Genomic DNA, 12,738 nt, shown 5'->3' with positions numbered 1-12,738 from the left:
TTTTTTTTTTTTTTTTTTTTTTTTTTGTCTTTTTGTCTTTTTTATTTTTGTCTATTATTTTGTAGAGGGACTTGAGATTTCTTTTTTTGGCAAAAATATAGGGGTTGATTTACAGACTAGCATGAATTTCTGTTCCAGTCATGGAGGAAGCTATTTGGCCTGCAAATGCAGATTTGGCTGAGGATAGAATTCTTATTGCCTCCTAGCAAGAATATGGGCTTTGAATCCTCGAATTTTACACTTAAGCTATATGCCTTCCCACTTACCACCGTAGTTGTTAGTTTCATCCTGCCGTGATTTAAATGATTTAAGTTCTAAAATACCATTTTATATCCTTATAGATTGACTATTTATATCTGTCAATAAAAACAGATAACTTTAACAGGAACCTATTTGTGATTAGTAAATTTTATTCTATTTTTGAATAGAATTACATTAAAATTTTATAATTTGACTTATAGAAGATTAAATATAAATCATGAATACCTGTTTTTAGTAACACTCTAAATTTATGTTTCTTACTCAGAGAATTTTTAAAAATTGTGCTAGAAAAGCCAAGAATATTTGACAGTGCCAGTAATTATGTTTTCTTTTATTTCAGGTAATATTTGATCTTTCACCACAGCAGAAAGAGTGGCAGAGGTAATAAGTGAGCAAAGTATTATTATTCATAGAAATCTATATCATGTTTTGGTATTGTAGAGTGCTCTATGCATTTTTATCAGGATTTACTATATAATTGCTTCCAGAATTTTAATATTAAAAATTATATTCACTAAACATCTGTGAACCTAATTCTTTATGTACTTGTGTTAGTTTGTGTGTGGAAAATTCCTAGATATTTTATTGAACATTTTCATAGGTGGTGGGGCATATCCTCGCAAAATATTTTGCTTATACTTCAAAGTTATATGAGAATATTTATTTCTGTATAATGTCATCGAAAATGGGTAATAGACTTTTTAAAAAATGTTTGCCAGTTTAATGGATCAAAATTGGTATTGTATTGGTTTTAATTAACATTTTTTTATGAATCAATTGAATATCTTTGTGATTTTTTTTCTGCCTAGTATTTCTTTTTTATGAAACTACTTGGTTATGGTTTATGCCTATTTTACTTGGTTGGGTTTTTTGTTTTTGTTTTTTTTTTTTTCCTTAAAAAGGTGTTACATAGTTTAAGATTACTGCAAAGGAAGTTTTTTAAGCCATTTTTTTTTTCTAGTCTCCCAAAGTATGTTTCAAGGGTATTTCTTTTTTACTTTCTTATTTCACCATTTGGGGGAATTTTAATATGAAAATTGAAATTGAATGTGGTTGAACAAAAGCAGTAACTATTAGATGTCTTAAGGTTTCTAGTGTTCTTAGTGAAAAGCTATCCAGAAATGAAATATTTCACTTTTATCCAGGAATATTAAAATGAGATGACTCCTTTCACCTGGAGTTTTATTTATTTATTAAGATTAGTAATAAGTGGAAGAAGAGATTGTTTTTATAAAGATGATAGAGTTTTTTATTCATGGTTTTCTACATACTTTTCTATGTAGAACATAGGCTTTATTGATTGGTATAATCCAGGCAAAATTTACTTGAACACACACTTTATTGTCATCACTGTCTTTGGTCACTGCCTAGCATCAAAAGTTGATGTAGATCCACAAAAATGTGAAGCTGTCGATTTCTGCTGGGCTTGGATCCAAAGATATTAAGTCTTTAAATGTATGTATCTGAAAATGGGATTTTTTTTTGAAGCTTTTTAGATGATCATGCTTTGCTTCTCAACATATATTCTTTACTCTTTTTTATTATTATTGGTTGTTCAAAACATTGCAAAGCTCTTGACATATCATATTTCATACATTTGATTCAAGTGGGTTATGAACTCCCATTTTTACCCCGTATACAGATCTTTACTTACTCTTGAATGGCCTAGAGATTTCCAAGAACTTATGTCTTCCAGAATAATGTACATATGAACTTGTTTTTTACCCTTATGTACCACATTTTATTTGTCCATTCATCTGTTGAAGGACACTTAGGTTAGTTCTATAGCTTAGCTGTTGTGAATTGGGCTGCTATAAACATTGATGTGCCAACTCTCTATATTATGCTGATTTTAAGTCCTTTGGTTATATGCTGAGGAGTGGGATAACTGGGTGAAATGGTGATTCCATTCCAAGTTTTCTGAGAAATCTCCATACTGCTTTCTATAATGGTTGCACCAATTTGCAGTCCCACTACCTTTTCCCCCACATCCTCACCAACATTTATTGTTATTTGTATTCTTGATAATTGCCATTCTGACTGGAGTGAGATGAAATTTCAGTGTAGTTTTAATCTGAATTTCTCTAATTGCTGGAGATCTTGAGCATTTTTCATATATTTGTTGAACAATCATATTTCTTCTGTGAAGTATCTGTTCAGTTCTTCTCTAATTATTAGATTAGTTGTTTTTATAGTGTTAAGGTTTTTGAGTTCTTTGTATATCTTTCAGATTAATGTTCTATCTGAGGTGCAGGTGGCAAAGATCCTAAAATATTTACGATCTCAATTATTCTCTTTTGTAAAAAAAAAAAAAAAAAAATCAAACCCTGGACATAGTCTTTCTGAATTTCTACTTTTTAAAGTCTGATTTAATATTTTTTTTAAAAAAAATATCTATTTATTTATTTATTTTTCATTACAATACTTAATACACCATTAATATCATAATTTATCATATTTTTTATTATATATAAGGTATCTTGACAGCAAATTCACTTCTTCATACATATATTTTATATAGTGATGAGAGTCTCCTGATTTAAGATTTATTCTAAACTAAATTTATAGTGTAAATATGAATTATTTTAAGTAGCCCTGTTATACCAGTATTTAGATGGGTGGTACATACATATTTTATCACTCACTTTCATTTCAAGAAAATGCTTATTTTATCATTTGGTGGAGTGTGAATTATTATCAGATCTACATTTACATTTTTAAGTGCCTATGTTTATACATACCTTATTCAAGTTCAGTGATGTGATGCGTGTGTGTGTGTGTGTGTGTGTGTGTGTGTATGTATGTATGAACAGACTTTTATCTTTTAGCGTAGTTTTAAGTATACATTAGGGTTCACTCTTGATATTGTACATTCTGTAAGTTGACAAATGTATAATAAAACACATTGTAGAAGGAAGACTTCCACTGCCCTAAAAATTCCATTTTACTTAATCCCTTTTTCCCCCACCATATTTAATTTTTATACTTGCTAAGTTTGAACTTTACTACAAATGACTTGGGATGTTAGTTATTTAAAGATGTTAAAGGAGATTAAAACCTAAGTGTTTTTTCTCAAATGTATGCTTTGCTTTCTATAATCCTATGCTTATATGTTGATATTACTTTTAAAATTGTGTAGGAAGAAATATATTTTATTTAGAATGATCTTGTCATAGAATAAAGTTTAACTGTCTTGGGAAGGACACCAGGTAATATTTAAATGGTCTCATCATTTAGATTGAAATGAAAAGTAGATGCTGGTGATGTGGGTTTATATCCTAGTAATCTATCATTTCCAATTCCATCAAGTCTATTGTATGCCCTTATTTGTCTGTTTTTTGTATCTGTGACACTTAATTCAATGCCTGACAAAAAGTTAAAATTTTGTAATTGTGGACATATGTATGAAAGATGAATTTAGATATTCAGGTAAGTAGAACCTTTTTGGTAATCCTGACTGCATGTTCATTATTGATGAAATCAGATGGATTTCTTAGTACTAGCTATTAGACCTCTAACTACCTCACCTCATTTTTCTTGGTTCCAAAGAAGTAAATAGAGGAAACTTTATATACTTTATTTTGGAATAAAATCTTGTATAATAAATATATGTGGTTTAGCTAAGTCAGCTAACCATTGCTATTTTTGAATAACTATTGACTATCTTTGTTTACCTTACTATATTTCTAAATTATTATTTGTGTTTAATTTAGGATGCTGCAGCTAATTCAGAGTAGGCTGCAAGAAGAGCATTCACTTCAAGATGTGATATTTAAAAGTGCTTTTAAAAGTGCATCAACAGCACTTCCACCAAGGTGAGATGTGCATTTTAAATCTGCAAATTTCCTATACTTACTGTGAATTTGACAGTTTTACTATTGGTTTAGTTTTCTAAATCTTATTTTTTTCTCAGAATGGAATAATTTTTACTCAGAAAATTTTTATTACTGATTATCATTATGAACCATTAATAATTCTTTCATGAATTATTAATTATTAAAGATACACTGTTAAATATTAGTTTTTATTATGTATGCAGCCTGTAATTTTGATTAGGACTATTACAATATATTATTTCACTTTTATTTATTTACTTCATGTTATACCTTCATATAAAATTGTATTAGGGTCAGGCACAGTGGCACACACCTGTAATCCCAGCGACGCAGGAGAGTGATGAGAAGTCGAAGACAGTCTCAGCAATTTAGTGAGATCCTATCTGAAATAAAAAATAAAAAGGCTGGGGATGTGGCTCAGTGGTTAAACAGCCCTGGGTTCAATCCCTAGTACCTCCCCCCCACCAAATTATTTTTTATATATATATACACACACACACACACACACATACATACATACATATATGTATTATGTATGTATATATTAAAATTAGGTTTTATGAACAAATTAATTGCAATTACTATTATGAGGATGCATAAATTTTGGTTAGGAACTTTGTTTACTTCTCTTATTTTTCTTTTAAAGGTTAGAATAGCTGATATTAAGAAAAGTTATGATCATGAAAAGGATACTTTAAAAATATTCAGAGGTTTTTTAGGAAGAAATTGTTATTGTCTATTCAAAGTTAGAAAGGATTCCCTTTCCTTACCTTGGTTTTATTCCTGTCGTCCCCTTTCTCCCTCAGTGCCAGAAATAGATGAAGAAAGTATATCTTTGGTTGGACTGTTTCTTTTGTTTTAATCTTCTGTCATTGAATTTAGTCCTCTGGTTAGATTTAAAAAAAACATGTAATTTCAGGTTTTTGTAAACAGTAGACATGTAATAATTATATATATATTTTTCTATTTTGTAGATGTATTGTTTTAACTTTGGAGACTTTAGGAAACTGCTATTCTATTTTTGACATTTAGGGTATTATCTAGAAATTTATCTTTTTGGACTTTTATTCCTTCTATATGTAATTTTCTCACCACAGAATGATTAGCAAATGTATTTTAAGTAATCTTAATATATCTTATTTTAATAGGGAAGATGATTCATCACAGTCTCCAGATGCATGCAGAATTCGTGGTCATCTATATGTTAATAAAGTAGCAGGGAATTTTCACATAACTGTGGGCAAGTATGTTCTTTTCATTTACCAAAAATACTTTAGACAAGGTTGGAGCTTGGTTAAATTTTTTTTCCCCTAATAAGATAATATATAGCTAGCTAGTAAAGGACTGCTTAAAATGTTGTGTGTCTATTTTTAATGTCTTGAGATTGTTTTGCAGGGCTTTATTTTCAGGACATAGAAGAATATACTAACTTTAAAAACTACCTCAGGACAAAAGTAAAAGTCATGTCATATTTTATATAGTAGAATAAATGAACTATTGGTAAATACGAATTAAAACTTTCTGCTTGCTAAATTTTAGTACCCAGAGAACTCATATTTAGACATTTCATTAATTTGGTCATGTTGTTAAGGCTTTCATTTTGTTTAAAACCCTGTAGTATCCCTCACCAAAATTTAGTCCTTGACTAATTCTTTTTATATATATATATTTATTTATTTATTTATTTATTAGTTTTAGTTGGACACAATACCTTTATTTTATTTATTTATTTTTATTTAGTGCTGAGGCTCAAACCCAGGGCCTAGCATGTGCTAGGCAAGTGCTCTACTGCTGAGCCACAACCCCAACCCCAACCCCATAGTCCTTGACTAATTCTTGACAAATATTTTGATATAGTTAGAAGCCAGCAATATTCTGGAATAAAATTAAATTAGGCAAAACTTAAGGAAAAATATCAGATCACACCTCTTATGAACTGCATTTAGCATAGAAGTTGTAGAATAATAAATTTTACATAATTTCTGAATGAATAAATAAATTTCCTCCCTCAGATTTTGTTATTTGTTTGCTATGGCCGGAACCCATTCTACCCATTCCCAATCTGTTATTCAGAACCTTAGAACTTATTAATATCAAGAAACTTAGAAGATTTTATTACACCTTTGCATATATCCTAGTCCAATATGAAAACTTACACTCTCATGATGATAACGTATATTTTCAATGAGAGAGGCCCCATGGAAAAGCATTTGGTTTGTATCTTATCAACTCAGTGGTGTCTTTATGTGAACACATTCCTAACTTTTTGGTCTTAGATTTGTCAAGTACAGAACTGATCATTTTGAAAATTGTGTATTATCTCTCAAACATAGTGCCATTTCTAATTGTAATATAAGAGAGATTTATATTATGTATAATATAACATAATATTTATTATATGCCATTTCTAATTGTAATATAAGAGAGATTTATATTATGTATAATATAACATAATTTATAATATGTATTTCAGCATGCAAATGAATATACTAGAAAGTATAAGGAAGCAGGCAGATGTTTGCAACTTACACTAACAGATTGTGAAAGGTGTATTAGCATTTTTGTTGATGAGATGTTCTGGAATAATGAACAACTCTCTTTAATGTTGTGAACAAAATAGTATAATATTCACTAGTTTCTTGGGAAATTTAGTGTATATTGAAATTCTCGCAAGTACTTTGTGAAACTAAATGGAATTAGGTTCTAGTCTAAGGTAATTATATATAGGTTTTTCATGTATGTGAATGTCTCTTAAAGCACTTTAAAATTAGGTAAGATGTAGAACAAATTTTTTTTTAATTGATTTTCTTTGCAGTTTGTCTTGTTTTTCTGGCTGTTGTCCACAAATGCCAGTAGCAACCCCTTCCCAATAATTGTCACAATCAGAAATGCATCTCCCCCACCCCTACCAATTTTCAGAATAGCTTTTTCTCCACTGAAAGATCATTTGGGCTGGATTTCCTGTCTGATGGGGTAGAAATTACAGTGTCCACGAAAGAAATAGGTAAATTGTTAGTTATCTAACTTCCCTAAGAAGAGCTTTAACAAGGGTCAGAGAACTGCTATCATGTACTAGGAATGATTTAATTTTATTTATCTATCTATCTGTCTGTCTATCTATTTATTTATTTATTGTAGTTGGACACAATACCTTTATTTTCACATGGTGCTGAAGATCGAACCCAGTGCCTTGCATGTGCTTGGCGAGTGCTCTAGCACTAAGCCACAACCCCAGTCCTTTAATTTGATTTTTACCTTTTAATTTTTTAAAGGGAGATGTATATTTATGCTATTACTTCATAAATTTTTAAGTGTGTCTTAACAAAAATTTAAAAAAGGAAATAAAAAAGAGGCATAATTTAAAATTGTTCTCTATTCCTCTCAGAATAAAATACTGGTTTGTGAGACTGTGAGAGAGAGACCATTGAAGTCAGATATGATGCTATAATGTGATTATTCAGAAATTTTCCTGTCTAAAAATTTGTTTAGAATTTTAGTAGGAATACTGTTAGAATGATATGCTTTGTGGGGATAGGAATAGCCTACAACAATAGACTTTGTTTTAATAGTGAATCTGAGGTAATATACATTACCCTGAACACACGGCACTTTACCAGACTAATCTATTAGTTATTTCAGTGCATAGGGAGTTGCTTTGTTGCACAAAATTTTAATTTTATTGGATGTTAACCTAACTCATAGAAACACATGGTCAGAAAAATTAGAAAATAGAATATCTAGAAATTCTTCATAAAAATAAAATATGAAAGTGAGGTTGCAATTAAAGTAAGTTTCTGAGTGTCTCATCGGTTAGCCAAGGAAGGAAAGCTATGTACTGATAATTTAATGCAGCTGAAACAGTATATTCAGAGAAAATAAATTTGCTTTAGGTAATTAGCCTTCAGCAAGGAAAGTGCAGTTGGACCTTAATAGCAGTAGCTAATAGTCAATTAAAAAAAAAAGGCAAGTGATTTTGCAAATGATTTTGAGTGGTTTTACTAAACGATTGATGAGTAGGTAGGAGTTACCAGTTTGTTTTTTTATTTGAGTAGTCAATGTTGAGTTTAAAACAATTAAAAATTAGAATCTTTGATTAGTCTATGTGGAATAACTTAGGGAAGAATATTTTTAAAGGAATCAAGAAAGCACAAATTCAGTACAACATAAAGTGAAATCTGCTAAGAGGTGTTACAACTGATGATGTAAAAATAATGTAATAGCAGGAAAAGATTTGCTTGAGTAAATTTTCAAATTGTGAAAATACAGACTTTTATTTTTATTTATTTATTTATTTATTTTTTTTGAGAGAGAGAGAGGGAATGAATCTTTCTTGTAGATGGACACCACACAATGCCTTTATTTTTATGTGGTGCTGAGAATCAAACCCGGATCCCGCCTGTACTAGGCGAGTGCTCTACTGCTTAGCCACAATCCCAGCCCAAAAATACCAACTTTTTTAAAAGCCTATAGTTATCCATTTTTCATCAGTATTTTACAGAAAATATTTAAATTTATCATGTATTTTTAACTGGTAGTTAAATTTCATGGACTTAAATATTGTAATTTCCATGAATTTTTGTTAAAAATAAAAGCTGAATATTCTAACTTGCCCTACTACACAGGAATTTGATGGCTTAGCAGAGGTAAAATTTTATTGCTCTTTTTTTTTCTTAAGCTCACTACCAAAGATGGAAATTTTTTTAGTGAGAAAATACCATCTACCACTATTACCAAACAGAGTAGCTTTGGAAATTTAGTTTTGTGTGTGCTCAGTAAGGTTACTTGATGAATTTAACCTAAAGTCGTAAGGCAAAAACAGAGTTTATATATGAAGCTTATATTGTGGTAAAGGTTATTTTGATACAAATACTATTAAGTGATTTTTGAGTAATTTCCTTTGTTCTTAATGCTTTCACAGGTTGTGTTGTTAAAAGTTTAAATAGGAATTAGATTTCCATTCTTCTACTTGGATATATTTTCTTATCTCAAATTTTACTTCCAAAAGTGTTTTCAAACACTTTTAAGTGCAAAGGAAATTTCTGTGTTTTAAAAAATCCTTGTAACTATACAGTTGAGTAAATTCTGCCTTAAATTATTAAGCTGTTACGTAATGAATGACATGCTTAAAAGCAAATACCCAGAATCTAATAAGTATTGCTGAAATACCTTCCAAGTAATGAATATGCCCAATTCAAACAAGTCATGGATTTATATTTTCAAATTTGAAATATGTAAGATTTCATTATAGATCATCAATAACAGATAAACACTTGTAATCAGTTTTGAAAATAGGAACACTAAAGAAAAAGTAGCTTCCCTGTTAAACACTTACATTACAAAAAGTAGTACTAAGTTATTATTATTTTGAGTTTCAGCAATAAAAGTGTATGAGAATTTATATTCTATGTAATAGCTTTGATATTGTATCTTGGCCCACAGAGCCTAAAATATTTATTACCTGTTTCTTTACGGAAAAATGTTTGCCAACCCCAGTTCCTTATACTGCCAAGGTGATAAGACTTGTCTTCTTAATCATAAGCCACATACATTCTTCTATTTGTACTACAAACAATTATGTAACTTGGGAAAGATCCACTTTCTAGTTTTAGTTAGTTTTATGTGTATATATATATATTTTTTTAAGTGTTATTACTTTAATTTTTTTTCCTTCCTTTCAGGGCAATTCCACATCCTCGAGGTCATGCACATTTAGCAGCACTTGTCAACCATGACTGTAAGTAGTTTCTGAAATTTTTTCAGTGTAGATGTCTTTGAAGAAAAAAGTGGAGTTTTTATTTGGTGTATGTTTTTGTTTGTTTTATTGCAGGTGCAAAGTAGGGTTTTGGAAGTAAGCTTTTTAAAAACAGATGTTCTCCAGAGGAGAAAATTAATTATTGAATTTTTTTACTCTAATCCATTTTTTGCCTTTAATCTGCTTTTACTTCAGTTTGCTAATAGCTCAGATACTTCTAAGGTTGGGGATGAAGGCCTAGATGTACTTTGTATCACTTTGTATGCAGTTCCACTAATTTTTATAGACAAGAGAATATATTTGAAGTTTAGTTCAATTTTTGTATCTAAATGTGGCCATATTCATGTGTATGTATAAAGTTAGTTTGATATAATGATTGTGAGAAGAGTTACTTTTAAAGTCAGCTATAGACAACAAAATAAATTCTATAAAAATATAAGTTTAGTTACAGCAATGATGTATGTGAAAAATATATACGATCAGCTTCATCATTTAGCCAGACGAACATCATCCCAATTCATGTAAAAACAGAATCTTGTAACTGTATAATTTATTGGATCAAGAAAGATGTACATTTTTTTTGCTCTCAGGATTAAATGTAATACTGTTTCTTAGAATTTAATTTGCAGATAAATTATAAAACTTAAGACAGTTTTTTATCAGAATTTACTTTTACACATTTAATCCTGATGCATTTTCTCAACTTAATGTTGTTTTAAATAATGTATTATTATATTTGTAAAATTTAGATATTTTCATTTGAGAATAGATAAAAATGTAAACCAATCTGTAACATGTATTTTTGAATGATATAACTTCTCTACTTAGTTTTTGTTTTGTCTTTTTTTTTTTTTGTCTCTTAGCTTACAACTTTTCTCACAGAATAGATCATTTGTCTTTTGGAGAACTTATTCCAGGAATTATTAATCCTTTAGATGGAACTGAAAAAATTACTATAGATCGTAAGTATTTATTAATTATTCTTGTAATTTACATGTAGGAAATGGCTTTATAACTTTACTATTACTATGTTTTTAATTATCCTTTTACCCCCTAGTAAAGATAATCTTTAAATGGCTGATGGATTATTTATGTAGAGAGAATTTGTCCTTGAATTGCACAAAATTTGAGTGCTAAAAAATAAGTGATAGTACAGAGCCAGGCTTGGTGGCACACACCTGTAATCTTAACTACTTGGGAGGCTGAGGCAGGAGGATGGCAAGTTGGAGGCCAACCTGTGCAGTTTAGCAAGACCCTTTTCAGATTAAAAAAAAAAAGTCTGGGGTATAGCTCACTGGTAGAGCATTTGCTTAGCATACATGAGACCCTGGGTTCTATTCCCTGAATTGCAAAACAAATAATGTCATAGAACAGAATAAAGAAATTATAGAGTTATGAGTAGGCAGGGGAAAGACAATTTTAACAGTCAAAATATAGGAAAGGTTGATATGTTAATTGGGCATAAGTGCATTTTTCTATATTCACCAACAAAAAGAAGAACAAAAGAAAATTTTGGTGTTAGTCACTTATTAATATAGTCGAAAGTACTACATTGTAGGACAGATAACTTCTTTCAGTGTTTTTTTAAACATTGAATTTCAATAAAAATATTAGTTTATTTTCCATGTTTTTCTGAAAATGTTTGATTGCCTTTTCTTTACTTATCTGGTCATAGTGAAAAATAAAGGTTGGGATATATAGCTCATCAACTGTACCTTTTAAGGACCTACCTTACACTTTTGGAGCACAGATAGTGTTATAATTGCACTAAATATTCCCATTCAAAACAAACGAGGAAGGAGTGACACATATGAGTCAGTGGTCTATAGCAGTTTTCTAATTGAACTGGACAAATGTGACATTTCCCTGCTCTAGGAACGGAGATGTGCGTTGATTTTGTCCTATTCTGCTTCTAGGCAGGTTTCCCTAATCCCCCATGCTTTCTTCATTTCTCTTTGCTTTGTCCTCTGAAAAGTATTCCTACTTTCCCATATCTTTTTTGGCCATATCTAAAGAGGGCACGGAGGATATCCCTTTCTTAGTAGCTAAACACCTCTCTCAGCCTACATCCAGTTTATATAAAAGTTGTGAATCCATAAGTTTTTAAATTTTTAGCTTAAACATGTATTTTCTTTTAATGCACACTCACAGACTTTGTTGGTCTTTAAGCGTATTGTGTTTTCATTTAATTCTGTGTGCCAAAACTTACAAAATTCTTTATGAGATATGCCTCATTTTATAAACATAATTTTACAGAATTCAGGCTTATCAAGCTTCCATGAAACATGCCTAAATTGCTCCAAATCAGTGAAGGGAAGTACATTCTGTTCTTGGTGAACTTGGGCAAAGGCAGGGAGGAAGAACTGTACACAAACCATACTGTCTTCCATGACTCATATTTGCCTTGCGGGTTTATTTTGTTTGTAGTATTTTAAAATGTTTAATTTATTACTACATTTGATTTTCTAAAGATCACATATATAGATACCGATTCTTGGATTCTTTTTTAAAATAGTGCTTCTGGTATTACATGGGGATGAATAGATGTCCATTTTAAGTAGGATATGCTCTGTCCAGTTTGTGTCATACCCTTCTTGAAAATTAGAAATTGTGGTTAATTGACTTTTCTGAAACTGTAAAGCCAGTAATTGGCAAAACACTGATTAAAACTCAGGTTACATTCCCACTAACTTTGCCTTATAGAAAGATTTGTTGAGGGTTCCTGTTACATAGTAATTTAACTCTTTATTTTTTACTACAATATGACCAGTTAAGTAAATATTTAGTTTTTCTTAAAGTATTCTTGGGCTGCTCTCTATCACAATTATTGAGGTCTTTGTGAAAAGTGCATATTCCTGGGCATCTTATCCATTTAAATTAGAGTCTCTG

The 12,738-nt window shown here is 30.1% G+C and overlaps 1 protein-coding gene across 3 annotated transcripts in view; it reads left to right on the top strand.

The window, feature by feature from the left end:
• Ergic2 (ERGIC and golgi 2) overlaps window positions 1–12,738 on the top strand; it is a 36,030-nt gene that overhangs the window by 16,028 nt on the left and 7,264 nt on the right. For all 3 annotated transcript variants that reach the window (XM_048802491.1, XM_015493200.2, XM_015493201.2), the window contains 5 exons: window positions 602–642; window positions 3,975–4,076; window positions 5,246–5,341; window positions 9,776–9,831; window positions 10,713–10,811. In XM_048802491.1, the coding sequence (XP_048658448.1) occupies window positions 602–642; window positions 3,975–4,076; window positions 5,246–5,341; window positions 9,776–9,831; window positions 10,713–10,811 (394 nt within the window). The remainder of the gene's footprint in view (window positions 1–601; window positions 643–3,974; window positions 4,077–5,245; window positions 5,342–9,775; window positions 9,832–10,712; window positions 10,812–12,738) is intronic.

This window comes from Marmota marmota, unplaced genomic scaffold (genome assembly GCF_001458135.2).
Source record: "Marmota marmota marmota unplaced genomic scaffold, marMar, whole genome shotgun sequence".
Lineage (NCBI taxonomy): Eukaryota > Metazoa > Chordata > Mammalia > Rodentia > Sciuridae > Marmota > Marmota marmota.
Note: the sequence above shows the minus strand (reverse complement) of the source record. Positions and strands in the feature narration are given on the sequence as shown.